Consider the following 24,314-nt stretch of genomic DNA (forward strand, 5'->3'; position numbering starts at 1 on the left):
TTTCAAAGAATCACTCAAATTGCTGTGTTGAGAACAGACTGGCAGTGAGGGTGGGCAAGGGTAGAAACACTGAGATGAGCTCAATGCTAGATGATGGTATTTTGGACCAGGTAGCTGAAGCGTAAGTTGTGACAAACTGTCATATTCTGAAATATTCTCAAGGTGGCCCTGACAGAATTTTCAGGTGAGAAGCTGAGCAGTATGGCTCCAGAGTTTGCACCTGGATAACCGGAAGGATGGACTTGCCATCAACTGAGAAGCAGAAAACTGCTGATTGAGCAGATTTTGAGGGGAAGAGCATGAATTTGGTACTAGACATTTTAAGTTTGCCACATATATTAGACACTCAATATGGGAGAAATTAAGGCATACGTTTACTGTTAAGACTGGTTTACTAGAGCAGGAGAAAATGATAACGCAGGACAGAGAGTGAGAAGGAGAGAACTGGATCCAGTGCACACATGGAGAGTTTCCAGAGTGGAAAACACACAGGTGTTTATCAAGTTACAGTCTGGAAGGCGAGTATGCAAGCACAAATGCACATAGTGAGTAGCCAGGCTGACAGGAGCTAAGGCAAAGTCTTTTCTGGAAGTTTCTATTTTCATAGTGAAATGAAGAATGTCTTGTTTGAAGGAATTAATGAATCCCTTTTTACTCCCTTGCTTAAAACACTCCATAGGCTTCCCCTCACCCTTGAGAATAAGATCCAAACATTTTATCACAGTCCACAAGGCCCCACGGGGCCTGGACCTGGACCTGCCGACCTCTCTCCGTTGCCATAAATGCTTCAGTCACAGGGCCCTCCCCTTTGTGTCTCAGGCAGATGACAAACTCGATCAAGCCTTGGCTTCTTTGACTTACTTGTTCCTCTGTCTGGTACGCCCTTTCTCTTGTCCTCCCAAGTCTGGCTCATTCTTATCACATAGGTTTCACTTCAAAGGTCACCTCCTCAGGTCTTTCTTGAACATCTCATCTAAAGTAAACCTTCCTTCTAACATGTTATTTTACTATATATTTGTTATGTATTGTCTGCTGCTTCCCACAAGAATGTGTTTCGTAAGAAACTAGCACTCTTATCCCACCTTATCACTCTTTCTCTGTCTCCTGACCCTACTAATCATTACATTGTGTGTGTGTGTGTGTGTGTGTGTGTGTGTGTGTGTGGAGAGAGACAGAGACAGAGATTGAGATTTTTCAGTATCCATCTCCCCTAAGAGAATAACAACTCTACAACAACAAGTGCTTTGTCTATTCTATTCACTGTTGTGCTTCCTGACCCTAGAACCGTATCTGGCACATAATAGTTGTTCAATGAATATTTCTTGATGAACAATTTGGAAAGTCAGATGAAAAATTGGATATAGAGTATATAATAGAAAGCCTGGCATATAGTAAATATTCAATAAATGTCACCTGCTGTGATGATGACAACAAAAAGACAGTCATAGCAACTATCATAAGCACAACTATGAAAGGCTGATGCCTTCTCTTTACTCGCAAACCAATCTCCTCTTGTCTCATTAGAAATTTTGATTAATCACATCTCCCTTCTCCTTCTTCATAGGTTCCTTGCCTTCAGCTATGTGGCATATTTGCCCACCATTAAAAATAAAAACTACAGTTAAAATATACCTTCCTTAACTCTGTATTTTCTTACTAGATATAGCCAAGTATCTTTACAGTCTAGCAATAAAAAAGAGTTGTTTATACTACCTCACAGCTGGTTAACCAACATTTAAATAACCAATATTTAAACAAATATTGAATGAATTGACTCAGTTTTCTTTACTGTTCTTATCTATTAACTAGTTTCTTTAAATTGAAAGAAACTACTTTCATCTAACTCAGTCTACCATCTAACTCAGTCCTCACTCTGCAAGGAAATTAGGCATATTCTGTGTATCTTTCCAGAAATTATGTATGTATATCCAGACATATTCTGTGTACATAACTGTGCACCTTGAATTTCTCTTAATAAATGAAACATCTTGGATAAGTTTCTAAAGTACACTTAAAGAGCTAGGCCAGGCACAGTGGCTCATGCTTGTAATCCCAGCACTTTGGGAGGCCGAGGCAGGAGGATCGTTTGAGCCTAGAAGTTCAAGAAACGCCTGGGCAACACTGTGAGACCCCACTCCCTACCCTAATCCCCACCCCACCCCGTCTCCACAAAAAAATTAAAAATCATCTGGGCTAGTGATGTGCCTGTAATCCAAGCTACTCAGGAGGTTGAGGCGGGAACCCCTCTTGAGCTGAGGCCAGGAGTTGAGACTTCAGTGAGCTGTGTTCAGGCCACTGCACTCTAGCCTAGGTGACAGAGCAAGAACTCATGTCTATTAAAAAGAGAGAGAGAGAGACAAAAGGAAGACAAGCACTATTTTTGGGGAAAAAAATACTGTATTTAGAATAGATTTCCCTCTCAGTTAATAAAAGTTAACAACCCAGGCCAGGAGGGGTGGCTCACGCCTATAATCCCAGCATTTTGGGAGACTGAGGTGGGTGGATCACCTGAGGTCAGGAGTTTGAGACCAGCTTGGCCAACATGGCGAAGCCCCCTCTCTACTAAAAATACAAAAATTAGCTGGGCGTGGTGGCAAGTGCCAGTAATCCCAGCTACTCCGGAGGCTGAGGCAGGAGAATCGCTTGAAAGCAGGAGGTGGAGGTTGCAGTGAGCCGAGATGGCACCACTGCACTCCAGCCTGCGGTGACAGGGCGAGACTCAGTCTCCAAAAAAAAGTATCAATCCATTCAGTTTTTCAGTCCTCAGTAATTATTTTCCCTAATTCAACCTCTTAGGAAGCCACAGCTAATGGAAACGAGTTACAGAAAGAGAGAAAGAAACAGGAAAAAAGCCTAAACTCAGATTTTCTAAGGCGCACAACAGGCTTGTCACGTTTCTGGACTGCACAGTGAGTTTCAACTCTTGCTGTTTGAAGTTTATTTTAAACTGTTGGTGCAGTTTCTTTAAAGGACAGCAATTCTGTTTGGGTAATGAAAAATACATGTATCTCTACCTGGTTTCGTCTACGGGTTCCAAACTCTTTAAGGATGGGGTGGAGGATGATGTTTGCTGGCTTTTGGCAGATTATAGTATTCTGGTATTCCAGGACCACCGCTCTCCGCAGACTCCCGGGCGCCCCTCCTCCCTCCGACCCTCTTCTGCGACTCTCCGCCAGGCCCTTTAAATCCCCTCTCGTGTTTAGCTGTAGTCCCGCCGCCCGCCTTGCGTCCCCCGCGCTGCCCCGCAGGTGGAATGGCCCATGACGTCACGAGGCCACGGCTCAATCAGATGCAGCGTTTGGGAAATTTTAAATTTAAAGGCGGGGCGGCCCGTGCGCCCTGAAGCGTCGGCCGCGGAGGGTCCTGGCCATTTTTCTGGGGCCTGTTCAGCCTAACACGATGGCGGAGGAAGGAGCTGTGGCCGTCTGCGTGCGAGTGCGGCCGCTGAACAGCAGGTAGGGGGCCCACACCACGGCCCGGTGCCCGCTGGGCCTGCGGCGCCGCCTTGAGCCGGAGGAGCCAGGCCTGCGGCGTTTCCAGGAGCAGCTGCTTCCCGGCTCTGCTGTCTAGTAACTCGGCCGCTGGCCACCGTTTCAGGGTCTGTAAAGTGACGGGGGAGGATCAGAGATCTAGAAGATACTTTCCAGCTGAGAGATTCACTTAAATTTAACTCAGTCTCGCTGACATTACAGACCTTCCCTTCTGTGCTGCTCTGCCTTGCCGCGTCTGTTCCTCCCTGCCCCATTCCCCGCCCTAGAGAAGTCGTATGGGACCGTGCCTTCCTAGCTCTCATCACAGTTAGTCATTTTGCACGTAACTGCTGTCTTCAGACCCCCTGAAGACAAGAGCTAGTCTGTCTTGTCACATTGAGTTCAGTCGTCACTCAAGACTTCATTCATTCCACAAGTATTTATCAATTTTTTTAGTACCTTTGTACTACACAGACACTCCTGTCATTGCCCAGTGGCTCTTCCATTCTAATGGGGCGAGACAGAAAGTAAAGTTGAAAATGTAAGATGTTATGTGGTGATATGTACTTAATAAATGCTATGGAGAAAAAGCAGGAAGAGGAATAAATGAAGTCAGTTTGCTTCGCTGGCTTCTGGCCTTCGACCCAAAATGCTAACACTTTGTGTGAGTGTGAAATTTTTATTGAACACGGGGTTTAATAAATGTAAATACCAAGATCAGGAATTTCCTATTTTTGAGGAGCTTGTTATCTAATGCCTTGAACCGCTGCATAAAGAAACCATTAAGATACTTTGTGACAAGTGTTAATGATGGGCGGGTGGAGAATGTTTGCTAGAGGAGTCATTAGCCCATCAGAGAGAAGACAGCTTCCGTGGGGTGAACTGGTGTCAGGAAAGTCTTGACACTTTTCAAGAGTGAAATAATGGCTATGTTACTTAATGAAAAGGAAAGTCAGAGTATTCCAGGCACAGAGGGGTTACATCTGTCATTTGGGGAAGACCTTCAGGTAGAGCTTAGGAAGTATCTAGGAATTCAGAGGAAAATGGAAGAGAGAAAAGACATGATCTAGGACTCGTACCATGCTGAGGATTTCATAAGTTTCTAAAAGGTTTTAAGAATTTTAAGCAAGACAGACACAATCAGAGTTGCATTTTGAACCATCCCTTCATTTACCAGTACTGGGGGAGAGGGTGAGAATGAAAGCCTTCACAAGAAAACACTTTTGAGGGGGCAGGAGGTCACTGAAGCTCCATTTAAGACTTGAATCCTCAAAGATGGACTTTCTGTCATTCTCTTATATTATTATCTTCCAAAATATCCTTTAGAAAGTGAAATCTTTTAAATTATCCCTCCTATGACATGACTTTTATGACTGGTTAAAATGCAGTGTTTTTATTCTTTTAGAGAAGAATCACTTGGAGAAACTGCCCAACTTTACTGGAAAACTGACAATAATACCATTTATCAAGTTGATGGAAGTAAATCCTTCAATTTTGGTAAGCTTATAATAGCATAAAAAGTTATCGTATTATCCTTTTGCTATTAAAACTACAAAAGGTTAATCAATAATATTAAGAGTTGTCACTAAAGATTAGATTAAGCCTTCTACAAACTGCTTCACTGGAAACAAAATTGTTTATACATCATGTGTTTAAGTAAGGTAACCAACTGGTATTTAAAACAGTTGTAATCACAGTTACCTAATTTTCATCTAGGTAGATTCCAGACCCCCATGTGCAAACACTATGCCTTACTGACTCTGGAAAGAACATAGAAAAGTTGATTTGTAGTGTATTTTTTGTGTGTGTAAATGAACTCATTTCACCTTAGGGAAGGGTATTTTCAAAGAACCAAAAAGTTGAAGAAAATACTGTATTAAATACTTGACCATCCTACATTCTGACAGTTTTACTTTTAGGAATAATTACTGATTTGGAATGAAAACGCAGTTGATTCATTTGGTTTAACTTCTGTGTTGTTGTTGTTGCTGTTGTTGTTTAGATCGTGTCTTTCATGGTAATGAAACTACCAAAAATGTGTATGAAGAAATAGCAGCACCAATCATCGATTCTGCCATACAAGGCTACAATGGTTTGTATTCACTCAATGTTGCAGAAACATTTTAGTCTTGGGCGTCTGTGCAACAAGCATGCATAGTTTTACCCAGTATAGGTTTGTTTTTAATCTTTGCATATGTGTGTTTTGTTTTTTGCAGGTACTATATTTGCCTATGGACAGACCGCTTCAGGAAAAACATATACCATGATGGGTTCAGAAGATCATTTGGGAGTTACACCCAGGGCAATTCATGACATTTTCCAAAAAATTAAGAAGGTAAGTAACTTAACTGGATTTCTAGTATGTACAGGTAAAACTAGTAAAAACTGGGTACGAGTCTTAGTGTATTTCTCTTATAAAGATGAAAGGAAGTAGATTTACAGTTATTGTTTGATTATCCATGGTGAAAGAAGAAAGACATAGCATAGATTCACTTTTATCTCCACAATTTACTTTGTAAAACTTAAATTTCTTTTATTCTTTCCCTTGAATTCTGCAACAATAATACTCTGAACAAAAAGTAGGCATTAAGGAACAAGAAAATTTTATCATGGTTAGCTCCACCTAACCATTTAACTATCAGTGATTATAAAGGAACAGTAGAAAGTAGATGTAGGTTAAAAAAAAAAAAAAAAAAAAAAAGAAGGGAAGCAGAAAGCCAGAATAGGCACCCTAGTTAGTTAAGAGATGGTTTTAAATTAGCATTTTTATTAAAATAAGAACATCTTGTAGTGTGATAGCAGATATTCTTGTCTTGCTCCTGATTTCAGTGGGGAAACTTTAGTGGGGATACTTCTGGTGTCTTCTCATTAAACATGATATTGACTTTTTTGCTGAGACAGATGTACTCCATCTTATTAGAGAAAAATCTACCCATCCCTATTTTATTAAATGTTTATATCAAAAATGAAAAAAAAAAATAAGAGCATCTGTTGATAGGGTTTTATTTTGAGCCTAGAGTTTGAGCCTAGAGTTGGTGTTCTCCCAGCTTTATGGTACTTCACTTTTCATTATTTCTGTAGCGATGCTTTTATATTTTTGTGTTTATTATTTTGTCAACATTAGAACCAAGGGTTTTCTTAGTTTGTTTTACAGACATTTTACCTCTTTAAGCACATGAGCATTTAGTATTAGGTTTTCACAATTGGATGCTTCCTGGTGTTTTTATATAATTTTTTTCTTCTAGTTTCCTGATAGGGAATTTCTCTTACGTGTATCTTACATGGAAATATACAATGAAACCATTACAGATTTACTCTGTGGCACTCAAAAAATGAAACCTCTAATTATTCGAGAAGATGTCAATGTGAGTAGCAGACTTAAGGGAGCTTTAAAATTGACTTACTTATTGGGTTTATTGTTCTTGAACGTTTACCTGTAATTTCTATAGTTTTTAAAGTGTCTCCTATTTCTATAGTATGTGAGGGGTTTTTTGAAGTATTTATATTCATCTGTTAAACAACATGAATAGTTTTCAAATACAGCTCTAATATTTTGGTTTAAGTGTAAAAGTAGCAAGATGGAAGTATCAGGTTAGAATTTGTGTGCTTTGGTATATGAAATAAATTGTGGGTATTCATAGAATTACTTGTTACATTTCTACAGAATTATGGTTCCATTTGCCACTTTTAACTTTCACAAATGAATTCTATAATAGTTTGCACCTTGTTTTGAAAAGCAAACTTGTGACTTCTATTTCTCTAATCTTTCTGTAATTAAACTTGTTTCAGAGGAATGTGTATGTTGCTGATCTCACAGAAGAAGTTGTATATACATCAGAAATGGCTTTGAAATGGATTACAAAGGGAGAAAGTAAGACTTTATGCTGTGTTTCTTTAAAACACTTGTAAAAACTATCTTTTCAATCAAGCACGTTTAGGCTTCAAATCACACTTCTTTAAGTTAAAAATTATTGTGTTTCTGTGGATTTTAATATATATGCAGCTGAAATATAACTCATTTTTACAGAGAACAGGCATTATGGAGAAACAAAAATGAATCAAAGAAGCAGTCGTTCTCATACCATCTTTAGGATGGTAGGTAATTCTCTCTGTCTATCTATTAGATCTTCCAAGTAAGAATGCACTAATTTTTCTACAGCTCGCTTTTTCTATCTAGATTTTGGAAAGTAGAGAGAAGGGTGAACCTTCTAATTGTGAAGGATCTGTTAAGGTATCCCATTTGGTGAGTATTAATGAACCATAATAATGTACTGTATGAGCCAAAACAAAATTTAATTTAGCTGCTGGATGTTTGGTTTAATAAGAACTGTTAACTGAACTAAATGTGGGAGGAAGTCTACAACTTGTCTGCTTAGTCTTGTCAGTATCATCAAATTCCTAGCTAAAATGTTGTAGGAAAAATTCAGAGGATCTTTCTTCCTGTTATGTCATGGTTGCCATCTCCTAAAATTTAAATATCAGGGCTATAGGTTTATAGGGATTGATGTTTTTTCTAACCATTAATGAAGTAGAATTTTTTTCTATACACATTTAACAATTTAAGTCATCTTAGAATTTGAGGGTCTTTTTTTAAAATCTCAGCCAATGTAATTTAGGTGATCAACAAAAATCTAGGTTGGATGGTTAAAAAGTAATCACATTATTTTAGGTTTTACTTAAGTACAATAAGAAAATACATTTTGTATTATAAACATAGTATTTTAGACTGTAAATCCATTGAGGAGTGATACTGCATTCATCCTTGTAGCCCCAACACATTGTACCTATTTTATGTCTAATACAGATTTGTTGAATAAGTAAATGTAAGCATTATGCAAACATTCTTATATAGTACATAAGTAAACCTTCACTTCCTTCTTGCCACACTAAATTATTGCTGTCTCTTTCTTGCTCCTTTTCTACCCTTTACCATATTGCTTTATTCTGCACCTTTAGGGCCTAAATTCTTTAGCTTGATGTGGGATATGATTTAAGATTATTTGAGTAGAAAACTTCAGGGAAAAAAGCAATCTATGACGTTTATTCATTTTCAGATTTTATAAAGTTAGATTATTAATTACTTAATATTCAATCCTAATTTCACCTTAGCTATTTTGCTATAAAATTGTATAACTTATTTTTAGTAGACTTTAATCTTGTTTTAATTTAACAATAAAAAACCAAAACCTAACCTCTTTTGTTCTCTCATCCAAGACTGTGATATTTCATATAATTTTAACTTTTAATAGTTTAGCTTTAATACTCTTGGCATATTCAGTGATCTCCTTGATGATTTTCCTCATGTTACTTGATGCTTTGTCATCGGTGTTCTATCTGTTCCAACCCTCCAGCCTACCCACTTACACTAAGAATCTTCTTGGAAAGAAATCTCCTCTAAGGAGTCATCTCTGGCTCTTTAGAGGTGGCTCTTTTCTGATTATCTCCTGGCCTTGGTGGGATGATAATATCCAGTTTCTCTTAGCTGTACTCCTCTGTTTTCTACCCTGGCTTCTTTTTCTCTACCCTCCTAAAAAAATTTAAAAAATTAAAAAAAAAAACAAAAACTTGGAGGTATCCTGTGGCCTTTCTTACTTAATTCTTGCTCTCAAACATTCTGTCATCATTTCCATGTTGATAACTGCCAAATATTTTATGTATAGTCTCTGAATTCTAATTCATGTCTTCCTAAAGATAGTTATAATTGTGTCCCATCAATATCTCAAACTTTAATATGTCTAAAACGAAACTATTTTCTTCCTACCATAGTGAATATTCCTTATTTCCAGTAAAAGCAGCATTATCCTAGCTGCCTAAGGTGGACACCCAAGTCAATTTTGACTCATCTTTTTCTGCCTTTCTCTTTGTCCACTTGTCCCATTTCTTATTGATCCCACCTTTGAACATTCCTGTGGGTGCTACACTCATTTACTTTCTCATCTCTCTTGAATTACGTCAGTCTCCTGCAACCTTGTCTCCATGACTCTTGTTTTTGTTTCTTGAAGTCATAATAAGGATTTCTAATATACTAACCACTGCTTTTGTATGTCACTTCCCGGGGCAAGATTTGGACACTCTTAACCAATCTAACTTTATTTCCTTCTGCTTCAATGAACTCCTCCCTCACAGGTTGGGCCTCTGAGTATCTTTGAATATGAATGCTTGTTCTCATCTTTAACCTTCACTCATGCTGCCTTCATTACCACTTTTCCCTTTTATTATGTATCTGTGTCATCTGTAGTGGACACTATGCAAGAAAAATCAGACTCAACTGGTAATACATATTTACCTGCCTAGTCTCAAAAATCTCCACAGAGAGAAATAACAAAGGTTTGACTTTCTTTCATATCACTCACAATATTTACTAAGTCGTTATTGTGTTCTGAGCATGGTGTTGGGCTCTGAGACTAAAAAAATAAATAAACAAGACATCCCTCCACTGCTTCTCTTACAAGCAGTTTCCTCTGCCGCCTCCCTAACCCAAGCTGGTATTATCTCTCACCCAGATTCCTGCCCCAGCTGCCTGATGGGGCTGCCTGCGGCTGCTCTTGCCCCTTCCCAATCCATCCTCCACCCAGTAGTCGTAGTGGATCCATTGTGGAAGCCATTGCTGGGCTTTATGCAGGGTTCTATTACTCCCTTGCATAAAGCCCTGCAATGGCTTCTCATTGAATTTAAACATTTCGGAGTTTTTTATCTTACTTAAAAAAGTCCTGCATAATCTGGCCCCTGTCTGCTTCTCTTATTCTATCTTTTCCTGTCTTCACTTCACCAACTGTTCCACACTGCCTTTTCTATTTTTTTGAACACACTGAGCACATTCTGCTTTGTGACTTAAATGTTTTGGCTCTTCTTTTTGTCTAGACTACTGTTTCCCTTGATCTTTTTGGGACCAGCTCCCTCTTCTCTGGTCATTCAGATCTTAGCTTAACGACAAGCCTTACACTGCTGGCCAATCCCCACAACATGTTTCTTATTTGTCTTTTTATCTCTTCTCACCAGCCTCCTCCTCTATGTAGAATGTAAGCTCCATGAGAGCAGAGATCTTATTTATTTGTAGCCCTAGCACCTGATGCACTTCCGGGAGCATGATAAGTAGCCACTTCTTTTCAATAATATTTGTGAAATGAAAGAGAGGTCCAGCTCTTAAAGATGCCACAGTAAAGTCATGGTATTGCTACAGCATAGTACAGCTAGCATACATGACTAGCCCAACAAAATAAGTGTTATAACTGTAAGTTGTGTCTATAAGTCATGTTTATAAAGAGTTCTGGTTATGCAGTTCAAGGAGCAGTTCATCTGAGATCTGGCAGGGAGGAAGGATAAAGTAGGCAAAGCTACATCGAGGAGATAATCTTTGTGCCTGGTTCTTAAATAAAGAATAAGGACAGACTAGAACATTAGAACTAACTGAATAAAGGAAATAGCAAAAAGCTTGTGCTTGAAGGTGTAGAAGTACATGGGGTGTTTGGGGAATAGTGAGTAGTTCAACTAGAGATAAGAGTAAGGGATAGATAGATACAAAGTTGGAGCAATGCAAGTGCCAGCTTATAAAGAATTATATTTGCCATAGTAAGTTTTTAGACTTTGTATAGGAAACAGAACCTATACTGGCAGCATTATGGAAGATATAAAGAAAGGAACAGATAGAGAACAGTTTGACTCAGAGAAAAAAGGGAATGCCTAAACAGTAGCATGGGAGACATGGATACAGATAGAATATTCAGATATACCATGTATTAAAAATATTCTTTCAGTAGTTTGAATTTTATTATTTCAAATTATCTGCCCTAAAGATTTGTTTTTATCTATCTTACAGAATTTGGTTGATCTTGCAGGCAGTGAAAGAGCTGCTCAAACAGGAGCTGAAGGTAATTAAAACTCATGAAATATGTTAGTCTTAATGTCTTCCTATTTTATAGGATTAAAAAGTACTACCAGGCATTTTTAGAAATTGATAAAGTAATTATATTCATTATTAATAATATTCATTAATGATGATTTTCTGATAAAAGTCTTTAACGTAGAAATCAGCATCTGTATCTGGTTAATTTTTATTTTAGTCTACAATAGCATCAATTAAAAAATGAAAATTATACAATTGATGGTATTGTACAGCAGGAAAGCCCATGAGAATTCCTTAAAAGCCATTTAAACTTTCAAAATAAGGAAATTAAGAAAGATAGTGGGGTATAAAATTAATATACAGATACTAATTTTAGAAAGTTAAAATATTAATAAACAAAAACCAGTTAAAATATTTAGTAAAATATTTTAGTAGGTTATTTATAATAACCTAAAAGATGTGATACCTAGGAAGAAACTCAACAAAGATTTGTACAAGACTGATACAAAGAAAACGTTTTGTTTTTGTTTTTGTTTTTTTAATTTTTTTGAGGCAGACTCTCACTGTGTCTCCCAGGCTGGACTGCAGTGGCATGATCTCAGCTCAATGCAACCTCCACCTCCTGGGCTCAAGCAGTTCTCGTGCCTCAGCCACCCAAGTAGCTGGGATTACAGACATGCATCACCACGCCCAGCTAATTTTTGTATTTTTGGTAGAGACAGAGTTTCGCCATGTTGGCTGGGCTGATCTCGAACTCTTGGCCTCAAGTGATCCGCCACCTCGGCCTCCCAAAGTTCTGGGATTACAGGGGTGAGCCACCACACCCGGCCTAAGAAAACTTGTAAATCAGACTTGAAGGACACAAACAAATACTTGAAAAAATGGAAAAGCATACTTAGATGTAGAAGATTCAAAATCACAAGGATATCAGGCCTCTGGGTTAATTTCTAGATTTAACACAATCCTAATAAAAATATCAAGAGTACATTTTCATGTTTAAACTAGGTAAGATGATTTTAAAATTTGTATGGAAACATAACAGACAAGAGTAGCCGGAAAAATTCCAAAAAGCAGAAAATGGAATTTAAGATTTTACTATCTTACTATAAGATAGTAAAACATATTATAAACCCATAGTAATAAAACTATGTGAATTGTCAGCCCAGTGGAATAGAATAGAAAATCCATCAAGAGTCCTGAATACATACAGAAGTTAGAATACAATAAAAATGGTCCTTCAAATATGTGAAGAAAAGATAGATTATTCATTAATTGATGGCCATTTGGGGAAAAAAAATTATCCATATATCATATACCAAGGAATGTGTTGTAAGTGGCTCAAAAATTTCAGTATTAAAAAAACTATAAAAAGTATTGGAAGTCAACTTACAGTCGGAAAACCCTTTTGTAACTGATACAAAATCCGGATGCCTTAAAAGTTTAAAAGCAACAAAAAACTGGGCAAAGATAAAAGTGAGTAGTTCATAAGGCTTAAATGGTTTAGCTTGCACCTGCACTCTTGCCATTAGAAGAGCTGCTGATCCAAGGAAGATTAGAAGTTTGTTCAACAGACTTGAGCTCATTCTGCAGCCTATTGTAGAGGCACTCAACTGAGCCTAGCCTACTTCCTCCAAACCAGTCCATCCTCAGACCTGTGAACAAAAAATAAATGCTTGTGTTAGCTGGTTGGTTAGGTAGTAATGTTACAGCAGTAGCTAATTAATGCACCTGTGAAATAACATCTGTTCAAAGTTATTTTTTGCAATTTTTTTTGTATAGGCAGTAGATTGAAAACCTACATGTCCTTCAACAGGGGATGGGGTGGGTGAATGAAGTCTGATGCAGCCATAAAATGGAATTTTATACTTCAAAAAAGAATGAAAAAGATCAGTGTTTACCGATATGGAAATTTTTCTAAGATATGTTGCCAAGTGAAAAAAAGCAAAGTGCAAAATAGTAGGTATGGTCTGTTACTATTGATATCGGTGAAGAAAGAAGGAAATAAATATATATGAACTTGTATTTTAAAAAATCTCTAAAGAATAAACTAATAACAGTGGTGTCCTGGTAGAGGTATAGGAACTGGTCGAATATGGGATAAAAGTGGAAGGGAGCTTTTTCAAAGTGTACTTTTTTTTAAAAAACTTTTTGAACCATGTAAGCATATTAACAATTTAAAAATGAGAAATTAGAGGTTAATTTGGTTGTAAGTTCATAGTTGCCTATATTTAGATGTTGGAAAAAAAAATTGATTTGAACCGAAGAGCTACAGAAGCTCTTTCAGGAAACAGGTTTTTTTTCCCCTACATTCTTCCCTCCCTCTTCATTTTTTTCTTTTTACTATTTTTCTCAGGTAATAACCTTTCTGATTCACTTGAAGTGGGACTAATAGGGAAAGAGCTCCTTCTACCACTGATATTAAAGATGGGCTCATGTCTAAACCAGAGCATAGACTTTAGCATCTGCCCTCCAATTTCTCTCATTAACTTAGTGATAAATAAGTTTATCATCTGGAAAAGGAGTCAAGTTTGGTTTTCGTATTTGTTTAATAAATTCAGGTGTGCGGCTCAAGGAAGGCTGTAATATAAATCGAAGCTTATTTATTTTGGGACAAGTGATCAAGAAACTTAGTGATGAACAGGTTGGGTAAGTTTATCCCGTTGTGTACTTACCTACTAATTCTTACCTTTTTCATTAGGTTGAACATTGCAATATTTCAATGACACTCAAATGTACTGATTTTTTCCATATATTCAAAAGCTTGTACATACAACTATAATCTATTGAATTTACTTTCTGTTTTAAATATTTTTTAGTTAGTAGTTTTAATCTGCCTCATATAACCTGTAAACTAATTTTTGAAACTGTGGCTGATTTAAGAGTTCTGCGTTAAAAACCAACTACTTTGTTATATAAACATTCTCAATCTTTTTCTCCCATAAACTTATTCCTTGCTAAGTGGTTTCATAAATTATCGAGATAGCAAGTTAACACGAATTCTCCAGAATTCCTTGGGAGGAAACGCAAAGACACGTATTATCTGCACAATTACTCCAGTATCTTTTGATGAAACCCTTACTACTCTCCAGGTGAGTTTGATTTTTATCTCAACTTAATATGGGGGAAGATCAACTTGAAGCAGAAAAAATTACCTACTAAAATTAAGCAAAGTTTTTTAAATTAACACACCTGTTATAATCAATATGTTATCTACTAAATAGCATTTCTTAATTTAATTTTGCCAGACTTCAATTATTTGTATCTTACCTTCACAATTTTTGCCACATCCAACACTAGTTTACTGAAATTGACTTGATATTTTTTTAAATGACTCACTTTTTGTACTCAATTTATTGTAAAAGGAAACTTTAATATTAGTCCTATCAATAGGAAACTATTATTACTTGCCACAAATAGAAGGTAACAAAAAAATTGTGTGTCTGTCTGTATAACAAAATCTGAAATTCCTAGTAGTTAACTGTTGCCTTCATTTGCTCTGAACCTAAGGCCTACATTTTCTATTTTAAAAAGGAAAGGAACCAGCCTGACCAACATAGAGAAACCCTTTCTCTACTAAAAATACAAAATTAGCCAGGTGTGGTAGCACATGCCTGTAATTCCAGCTACTGGGGAGGCTGAGGCAGGAGAATCGCTTGAACCCAGGAGGCGGAGGTTGCAGTGAGCCGAGATCGTGCCATTGCACTCCAGCCTAGGCAACAAGGGCGAAACTATGTCTCAAGAAAAATGAGAAATGTCAGCAGGGTAGCTTTCTCAATGAACGATTCAATGTTATCTAATGGTCACCTTCATGTACCCACCTAAAGTTACTTATGGTACTTGTACTCTGAGAAACATTGCTTTAAATAGATGTTGAGCACCAGATCAAGGTACTATCAGGTGCAAAGAGAAACTAGAGTCCCTGGCTTAACAGAATTAATGAATTCTGTGACAAGGCACATAACACTTGTCTTGCAACATAATTTTAGTAGTTAAGTGGTTAATAACTAGTATAGAGTTTAAAGGAAGGAGAGTTATCTTTGGCTAGAAGCAAAACTTCAGAGTAGAGGAAGCGTTAGCACTGGACCTTGAGGGGTAAATGGGATTCCAATAAGCTGATGTTTTTAAGTTCTCTCAATATATCTTTTTTTATTCTCCTGAAGACTATCAGCCAGGGTAAGTTACAGAGCATTGTTATAAGGACATAGAATGTTCCCTTTGTTCAAAAGTATTAAGCCAACTGGAAAGAGTATTGATGTTTCTTAAACTTGAATATAAGAAAGCTAATTATTACTAATTAAATTTGAATTTTTTTAAGTGTTGAACACTTAGCACTTTTGTATTTTTTTTCCAGTTTGCCAGTACTGCTAAATATATGAAGAATACTCCTTATGTTAATGAGGTATCAACTGATGAAGCTCTCCTGAAAAGGTATAGAAAAGAAATAATGGATCTTAAAAAACAATTAGAGGAGGTATGTATGAATCATTTATTTCATTAAATAGAAAGAATCAATTTAGAATGGAGACCTGCCCAAATACTCAGAGACAATTCATTCCTGAATATCTGAGTTGCTACAACTTAAGTTTTAAATCATTTTTAAACAAGAACAAATCCACTCATAAAAATTTTAGTTTAATTTACTATAAATTGTAAGATTTGGTTCTTGAAATTATTTTAGATTTTGTTTTTTATTTCAAAATCTGAGATTATCAAATGGGCCAAGTAGAGGTATTTCTTAAAATTTTTCACAAATACATATGAATTCGGTTAAAAAGAGAAACTACAGAGTTACTTAGAACCACTTTCTGTATTTTCATGTTATCCTGAATTCCTCTTCTAACCCTTAGATTGCAATCTAATAATATAGCATAATTTCTCATTTGTTTTAACCATCATGGTCCCATATTTTGTAAAAAATCATGCATTAGTGATCTTTTTTAAAATGAGCTAAAATATCAAATGGTAATCTTATGAGAACATCTCTATCTTTACTATCGGAATTCAAGTCTTTATTTTATGACTTCTGACTATTCATATCTTCTTAGACAATTAATACAGTTATTATAACAGCATTGTTGTCTTATACATGGTATATAGAATAGTTACATGAGAAGAAATGTGTATTTTATTGTAAGTCTGAGAAATTATTGATTATGGTAACTGCATTTTGATGTTCTGCAGTTAGAGTAAATTTTATTTCACTGAAATTAAAATTCTTATAGTTCATATACAAATGTAATATTTTATTCTTTTATGCTACTTTTAAGGTTTTAAAACTTAACCACATGTATTATTAACATAATCCAATATTGCATTCTATAGGTTTCTTTAGAGACGCGAGCTCAGGCAATGGAAAAAGACCAATTGGCCCAACTTTTGGAAGAAAAAGATTTGCTTCAGAAAGTACAGAATGAGAAAATTGAAAACTTAACACGGATGCTGGTGACCTCTTCTTCCCTCACATCACAACAGGAATTAAAGGTAAAATTAAAAGATGACAGCTTAAACTTGATGTACAGAGAATAGAATTGTTATTTCTATATGTTTATTATGTAGTATGCACTTTCTATCCTTTGATACAATATTTTCAAGAAACCCAGAAGATTTTGTGTTTTCACAGTACCTAAGAGATTCATTAAAAATACCAATTTCTGATTCTCACTTGTAGAGATTCTAATTCAACAAGTTTGGAGTTTATTTAAATAATTTATTTGCAATATGCTGCTTAATAAATTCTAAAGAAACTGGGTGATTGGAAGCCACAGGTTTCTAGAATATGTGGAAATATTATTTTATACTTAAACAGAAATATTAATCTCAGGAAAATTGGTGTAGAATATAAAACAACATAATTGTGTCAATGTAGAGTCTGCTGAAAGAAAATAAAAACAACATAGTGAACAAAATTCTGACGTTGTTTATGTGGGGTTTTTTTGTCTGTCTTTAATTGAGTAGGAATTTATTGAATAGACTTTTGGGGGTGTGAGGGTGTCATGGATAAGAGGATGATCTCTGGAGCTAGACTGCCTGGATTTAAATCTGTCATTTCCTACCTCTTGGCCTTAGACAATTTCTTGAATTACTTTGCTGCTTTTTCCTGTGGAAGTAGCAGTGTGGAAGAGCTTGATACTCACCTCATAAGTGTTGTGTGAGAATTAAATGAGATAATAGGTAGAATTAGCTCAACACAGCACTTGCCACACCGCATATTCTCAACTAATGTACGTTATTAATATGAATAAGCATTATGTACATTGGTGTACAGAAGACAATCAAGAACTATTGGTTGAGTGGTGAGCAGGAAATAGCCCAATGAAGGACCTAGAGAAGAATGTTTCAAAAGAGACCTACATGTGCAAAAGCTTGGAGTTGTGAAGAAACATGATGCATTCCTTGCACTTAAGATGTTCCAGTAGCAGGGGCATTTTAAACCCCCTTGAGGGATTTGAATGTGACGTTTTGCTAACAACAAAGAACAGCCTTGCATGTGACATCAGAATTATAGTTAAGAAAGATGTAGCTGCTGTGCACGTCAGACTGCTTGGGCCTGCAAAGACTGACTCTGGAGTTGGAGTGAATTGGATAAATTGGAGAAGTGTTTGGAAAGTAAACTTAGCAGGACTTTGTGGTTGTTTGGATGCTGAGGGTAGAGAAAGGGAGGAGGAGGTGTCCAGAATGACTTGCAAGCAATTCCTGGCTCCTGGGTAGCTGGTAACAATATTGGTTAAGTTAAGGAACACTGAATAAAGAGCAGTGGAAATGGTGGGTGTTTTATTTGAGATTTCTGTTGTTTGAGATGTCAGGCAGTTGAAAATGCAAATGTGTGAATTTTAGGTAGAAGATTTGAGATATAAATATCAATTTGGGCATTAACTACTACAGATCCAAATTAAAGTTTGTTCTGGTTGCATATTGAGAGAAGGCAACAGAAGGCAAAGTAACAGAAGGCAAAACTCCAATTGGGTAAGGCAGAGAAAAAAGAATCTGTAAAGAAGCCCAGGTTTAGCTCTAGAGTTAAGAATAAGACCTAGTGAATATAGTAGCTAAGGGGAGAGAATATTTCAGGGAGGTAGTGTTCAGTGGTGTAATATTCTGCTAAGAAGTTAAATAAGATAAAGATGGACGAAAAATTATTTGCATTTGGAAACACAGCTTATTTGCAAACGTGATTTGAGTTATTAAATAGTAGGGTTGTGAAAGCCATCTTGTAGTGTATTGAGGTGGCCTAGATGGATGGGATCTTGAATATAGTAGAAAGAATTGGACTACCATAGGAGAAACACCTCTTGAATTGGAACAAACACAGAGGAAAGGACAGGCCTCTGTGCAGGTAGTACTCTTAGGAGTTTAGGTTTATACTTTCTTTGTGAAATAGGTTTAATTTTTCTGCTGAGATGGCAGGTGATGGTACAGTCATAAGTTTACAGAGATACTAAGGGTTTGAAATAGGCTAGCCTTTGTAGGTAATGAAAAAGAAAACTGACAAGGGGGAAGGGAATATTGCCAAGCAGCATTAAAGATCGTGTTTATCTTGTCAGCCAGTCTTCTGGCTGTGTGGCTCTGGCAGTGCTCAGGAGGCTGATAAAGGTCTTGAACACAGTGTCATTTGAGTGTGCCATGTGGGGTACATGTAAGAAACAGAGAATGGGTCAAATAATTTGAGAACGTTAACCTCAAATTTCCAACGTGATTACAGTGATCTATGGAATCTAAGATGATAGGGTGAGAACCAAGAGAGAGATGGCAAAAAAAAAAAAAAAAAGTCACGCAACAAGGGAACAGAGCTAAATAGCCCCTGATAAGCTAAATAGCTATAGTAGGATTAACTAAATTAATGATTTGGAAGGATAACAACAGCGATAAGAGCAAGAGGTCTAGGTTTATGACTTTCAGATAATGATAAGGTCCAGGTGTGACTTTGGTAGCAACTAGCATTAAACTGAAGGTTATTGGAGGATTTATATATGATGGGGCTTTTGCAGAGCAGGACGTGGAAAGGGCTAGCCATGTCAAGCAGAACAGCACTCAGGCATGACAGTATGCAGTATATTCTGGGGACAACAAGTAATCTTAAGAGGCAATGTGATGGAATGGTTGCATGGAAAGGCTCTGAAGTAATAGACATGGGCTCAGCCACCAATTGGCTATACAACCTCACACAACTTCTCCAAACTTGTTGGGCACCCAGCTCATCTGTTAAAAAGATGTAGTAAGGTTGATACTCGATACAAGTATCATCTCATCTTATTTGACTCTCAACAACCTTAGGGTTGTGTATTTCAGATGTGATTACAACCCTAGGGTTGCTGAGAGAGTCAAATAAGATGAGATGATACTTGCACTGAGTAAAGAGACGAGAAGAATGGTGACTATGAAACCTGGAAAAACTACTTAAGAGGCAGGCACAGGAAGAGAAACCAGAATGAGTAGTAAGTATAAGCAGCTGGGTAAGGAAAGAACCAGGAGATGGGTCCCTGAAGTGCTGAGGAAGGAGTGGATAAATCATGAGGACAAAGTAGGAAATAAAGAAAACTGTAGTTAGAGTGAAGTAAAGAGTCAAGAGTTTGATTTTTTTTTTAAAGCAATATCCTTAGACTAGTAAAAATTTAAACTAGGCTTAATAAGAATTCTACCAAGTCAATGGTTTTCAAAAATAGAAACTAGTTCCTTTGTTTTATTATGTTTGAATACAAATCTATATGACATAATTTTAATTTCTTCCTAGGCTAAAAGAAAACGAAGAGTTACTTGGTGTCTTGGCAAAATTAACAAAATGAAGAACTCAAACTATGTAGATCAATTTAATATGCCAACAAATATAACAACAAAAACACACAAGCTGTCTATAAATTTATTAGGAGAAATTGATGAATGTGAGTGCTTTTTTCAAGTGGAACTATGTTTGATTATAAAAGCATTCTTATAAAGGGAAACTATGTTTATAGCTCAGTTAATGTGATAAACATGTTTAAATACTGTGTATTTCACATGTGATTACATGGAGATTATTATTTAAAATAAGTAATTATAAAAATACAAAAAAATTAGCTGTGCGTGGTTGCAGGCACCTGTAATCCCAGCTACTTGGGAGGCTGAGGCAGGAGAATCACTTGAAACTGGGAGGCGGAGCTTGCAGTGAGCCAAGATCCATTGCACTCCAGCCTGGGCGACAAGAGTGAAACTGTCTCAAAAATAAATAAATAAATATAATCATAAGTTCTTTACTCTGATTCTCTTAAGAATGATGCACTAGTTGAAACACACGTGAGACAGGTGTTTTTATTTTTGTTCTAATTATTCAATTAAATTATTAGTTATATGGCATCTGCCTTTGCTAATCTTAAAAGAGTGACATTGACATAGGAATCTGTTTCAAAATTATTTCTTCAATAGTACAGTCTGTTGGGGGGGCATTTAAAATCTGCTTACAATGATCAAATCTCAAATTCAGAATTTGTCCTTTTAACCTGTATTTCATTAAGGATCCTGAATTGTGTCACTAATTCCAACCAGTGGTCATCTTAATTCATACAATAATATAAATCACCGTATCTATTAATGTACTTTTGGTATTCATACTCTGAGCACATATTAGTTAATTTGAAGTTCTTAGTATCTCTGATAAGAATTTTTTTAGTAATCTTTAATTTGACTTAGGAAATTTGGTAAACATGTTTATGGACAAATTTTTTTTTCTCTAATTATAGCTGTCTGTTCAGAGTCTGATGTTTTCAGTAACACTCTTGATACATTAAATGAGATAGAATGGAATCCAGCAACAAAGCTACTAAATCAGGTAACTTAATGTATTTTACAGCATATAATGCTTTTACTCTTTTTAAAATTCTTTTGTTATTAGATATTGTTGTTACTTGTTCTCATTTAATTTCAGTAATGATTTTGGCTCTAATGAAGGCTTCTCTCTTTACATTTCTACTCTATAACCATCAGGCACCTAGAGGAAGACTAAAAATTTCATAAGGCAGACATGTGCTAGCAGCTAAACCTTTGCTTCTAGCTCTTTACTAGCAGATCTTAGTATTCATGATGTTTGTAAAGTTTCTGTTTTGCCTTGGTAAACTTCATGAGGCTGACAAGACTGATTTTAAAAGTGTCAATTGTCAGGCATTTATACTGTTTAGAATAATACATCAGGGAGAGGTAATTTTGGTGAATACATCAGTAAGTTTAGATTCCTTGTTTACTTTGTATATTGCTTGTGTTTAAAGATGTATAGTTGTATAAAGTAGTAAAGAAATTTTCATTTGAATTTTAGAATATAATTGCAGTGCTCCTTATTATTGTTAGTTAATTCCTATGAAGTATTATTGACAAAGTGTTTTTGTGTTCCTAAGACATACATTAGAAGTTTCTTGGGTTTTTTTTACAATCTCTGGTGTAGAAAAGTATCTTTTTAACTCATGGTGTATCTCTTTTCTTATAATAATATAGAAAATAGAAATAGGCCTCTTTAAGTATAGTAAAACAGTTATCATTAGCTTTAGAAGTCAATAAATAATATCTCTGTTTCCGTTCTTGAATTCAGAAGCATCTGAGACATAAAATAGGATTTAGTTAGATTGGGGAATTAAATTATCAGTTTTATTACTGAGGAGCTTGAGGATTTATGATCAAAATTTCCTGTCAGGCACAGGCAAACATACAATTTATTGATATATTTTTAAAATTCTCCTTCTTTCAAAATAATCTATTCTAACTTAGCTAGTTTGCCAAAATGTAGACCGTTAGAAAGATATCAAATCAAAGTTAAATTAGTTATTTAAATAATCCAAATTTTGTTAAGGAAACAAAAAATATATGAATTTTCTGATTGGAAAATCTGTTCTTGTTTATAATAGGAGAATATAGAAAGTGAATTGAACTCACTTCGTGCTGACTATGATAATCTGGTATTAGACTATGAACAACTACGAACAGAAAAAGAAGAAATGGAATTGAAATTAAAAGAAAAGAATGATTTGGATGAATTTGAGGCTCTAGAAAGAAAAACTAAAAAAGATCAAGAGGTAAGAGAGACAGAAATGTAAAACTAAACTAAAAGCCTACTTTTAAAAGTAGTATTCTCTTTTTTCTATAATGTAAGCTTTTTTATATTTTTTTAAATGTACAGATAACATTTTATGTGTTTATTGTATACAACATGATGTATGATGTTTTGAAGTATATATACATTGTGGAATGGTTAAATCTAGCTATCAAATGTACTACCTCACATAGTTAAATTGTTTTTGTGGTGATAGCACATAATATCCACAAATTTTATGTTTTTTAAGAGTACAATACCTTGTCTTTAACTATAGTCACCTTGCTGTACAATAGAGCTGTTGAAGTTTATTCCTGCTATCTGTCATTATGTCATCTGACCAAGATTTCCCCATTTCCTTCTCTCTGCTAAACACCCCAGCCTCTGATAACCACCATTATGCTTTCTACTTCTAAGAGATCAGCTTTTTAAGATTCTGCATATGAAATCATGCAGTATTTGTCTTTCTGTGCCTGGTTTATAATGTCCTTTGGGTTCATCCATGTTGTTCCAAATGGTAGGATGCTGGGATTTCTTTCTTTCTTTTTTTTTTTTTTAATAGCTGAAGAATATTCCATTGTGACTTTATACCAAATTTTCTTTATCCGTTCCTCTGTTGGTAGACTTTTAGGTTGGTTCCATATCTTGGCTGTTGTGGAAGGTGCTGCAGTAAATATGGGAATGCAGATATTTCTTGGACATACTCATTTAATTTCCTTTGGGTATATACCCAGTGGTAGGACTGCTGGATCTTATGGTAGTTCTATTGCTTTGTTGAGGAACCCTCATACTCTTTTCTGTATATTTCCACCAACAGTGTAAAAGGATTCCCTTTTGTCCACATCCTTGCCAAGAAGTTCTTTTCTGCCTTCTTGGTAAGCCATTCTGATTGGGATGAGGCAATACCTCACTGTGGTTTTGATTTGCATATCCTTGATTATTAGTAATATTGAACTTTTTTTTCATCTATCTGTTGGCTATGTGTATGTCTTCTTTAGAGAAATGTCTGTTCAGGTCTTTTGCCTGTATTTTAATTGAGTTGTTTGGGGGTTTTTTTGCTATTGAGTTGTTTGAGTTTCTTATATATTTTGGATATTAACCATATGTCAGATGTATAGTTTGCAAATATTTCTGCCATTCTGTAGGTTGTCTCTTTATTGATGATTTCCTTTTACTTTAGTTGTAGTTCCATTTATTTATTTTTGGTCTTTTTGGTTGTGCTTTTGAGGTCTTATCCAAAAATTCCTTGTCCTGACCAATGTTATGAAGCATTTCCCCTATCTTGTTTTCTAGTAGTTTCATAGTTTCAAGTCTTAATATTTACGTCCTTAACTCATTCTGAATTGATTCTTATATATCATGAGAGACAGGAGACCTAGTTTCTTCCTTCAACATATAGATATTCATTCAGTTTTCCCAGCACCACTATTGAAGAAAGACTATCCTTTCCACAACATATGTTCTTGGTACTTTTGTCAAAAATCAGTTGGCTGTATATGCGTGGATTTATTTCTGGGTTCTCTGTTCTATTGGCCTGTTGTCTGTTTCTATGCCAGTAGCATGTTATTTTGGTTACTATACTTTTGTAATATATTTTGGAGGCAGATGGTATGATGCCTCCAGATTTGCTCTTTTTGCTCAAGATTGCTTTGGCTATACAGGGTCTTTTGGGGTTCCATACGAATGTGAGGATTGTTTTTAATCTACTTTTGCGAAGAATGTCCTTGGTATTTTGATAGATATCGCATTACATCTGTGGATCACTTTGGACAATATGGACATCATAACAATATTCTTCCAGTCCATGAACATGCATATCTTTCCATTTGTGTCTTCTTCAATTTCTTTCATTAATGATTTATAGTTTTCATTTGAGAGACACCTCAAATTAATTTCATTTTCTGACACCTCCTTGGTTACATTTATTTCTAGGTATTTTTTTGGTAATAAATGAGAT

The 24,314-nt window shown here is 35.8% G+C and overlaps 1 protein-coding gene across 3 annotated transcripts in view; it reads left to right on the forward strand.

The window, feature by feature from the left end:
* The first annotated feature begins 3,381 nt into the window (after positions 1 to 3,381).
* CENPE (centromere protein E) overlaps positions 3,382 to 24,314 on the forward strand; it is a 93,417-nt gene continuing 72,484 nt past the window's right edge. For 2 of the 3 annotated variants that reach the window (XM_017958910.3, XM_017958915.3), the window contains exons 1-16: positions 3,382 to 3,455; positions 4,876 to 4,967; positions 5,473 to 5,562; positions 5,687 to 5,805; positions 6,716 to 6,835; positions 7,260 to 7,341; positions 7,498 to 7,565; positions 7,648 to 7,713; positions 11,287 to 11,338; positions 13,872 to 13,959; positions 14,273 to 14,402; positions 15,665 to 15,784; positions 16,636 to 16,794; positions 20,039 to 20,186; positions 21,021 to 21,109; positions 22,173 to 22,340. In XM_017958910.3, coding sequence (XP_017814399.3) covers positions 3,400 to 3,455; positions 4,876 to 4,967; positions 5,473 to 5,562; positions 5,687 to 5,805; positions 6,716 to 6,835; positions 7,260 to 7,341; positions 7,498 to 7,565; positions 7,648 to 7,713; positions 11,287 to 11,338; positions 13,872 to 13,959; positions 14,273 to 14,402; positions 15,665 to 15,784; positions 16,636 to 16,794; positions 20,039 to 20,186; positions 21,021 to 21,109; positions 22,173 to 22,340 — 1,647 coding nt within the window. In that variant the 5' untranslated portion in view covers positions 3,382 to 3,399. The remainder of the gene's footprint in view (positions 3,456 to 4,875; positions 4,968 to 5,472; positions 5,563 to 5,686; positions 5,806 to 6,715; positions 6,836 to 7,259; positions 7,342 to 7,497; positions 7,566 to 7,647; positions 7,714 to 11,286; positions 11,339 to 13,871; positions 13,960 to 14,272; positions 14,403 to 15,664; positions 15,785 to 16,635; positions 16,795 to 20,038; positions 20,187 to 21,020; positions 21,110 to 22,172; positions 22,341 to 24,314) is intronic. The other variant, XM_017958909.3, reaches the window with a different exon arrangement.

This window comes from Papio anubis, chromosome 3 (genome assembly GCF_008728515.1).
Source record: "Papio anubis isolate 15944 chromosome 3, Panubis1.0, whole genome shotgun sequence".
Lineage (NCBI taxonomy): Eukaryota > Metazoa > Chordata > Mammalia > Primates > Cercopithecidae > Papio > Papio anubis.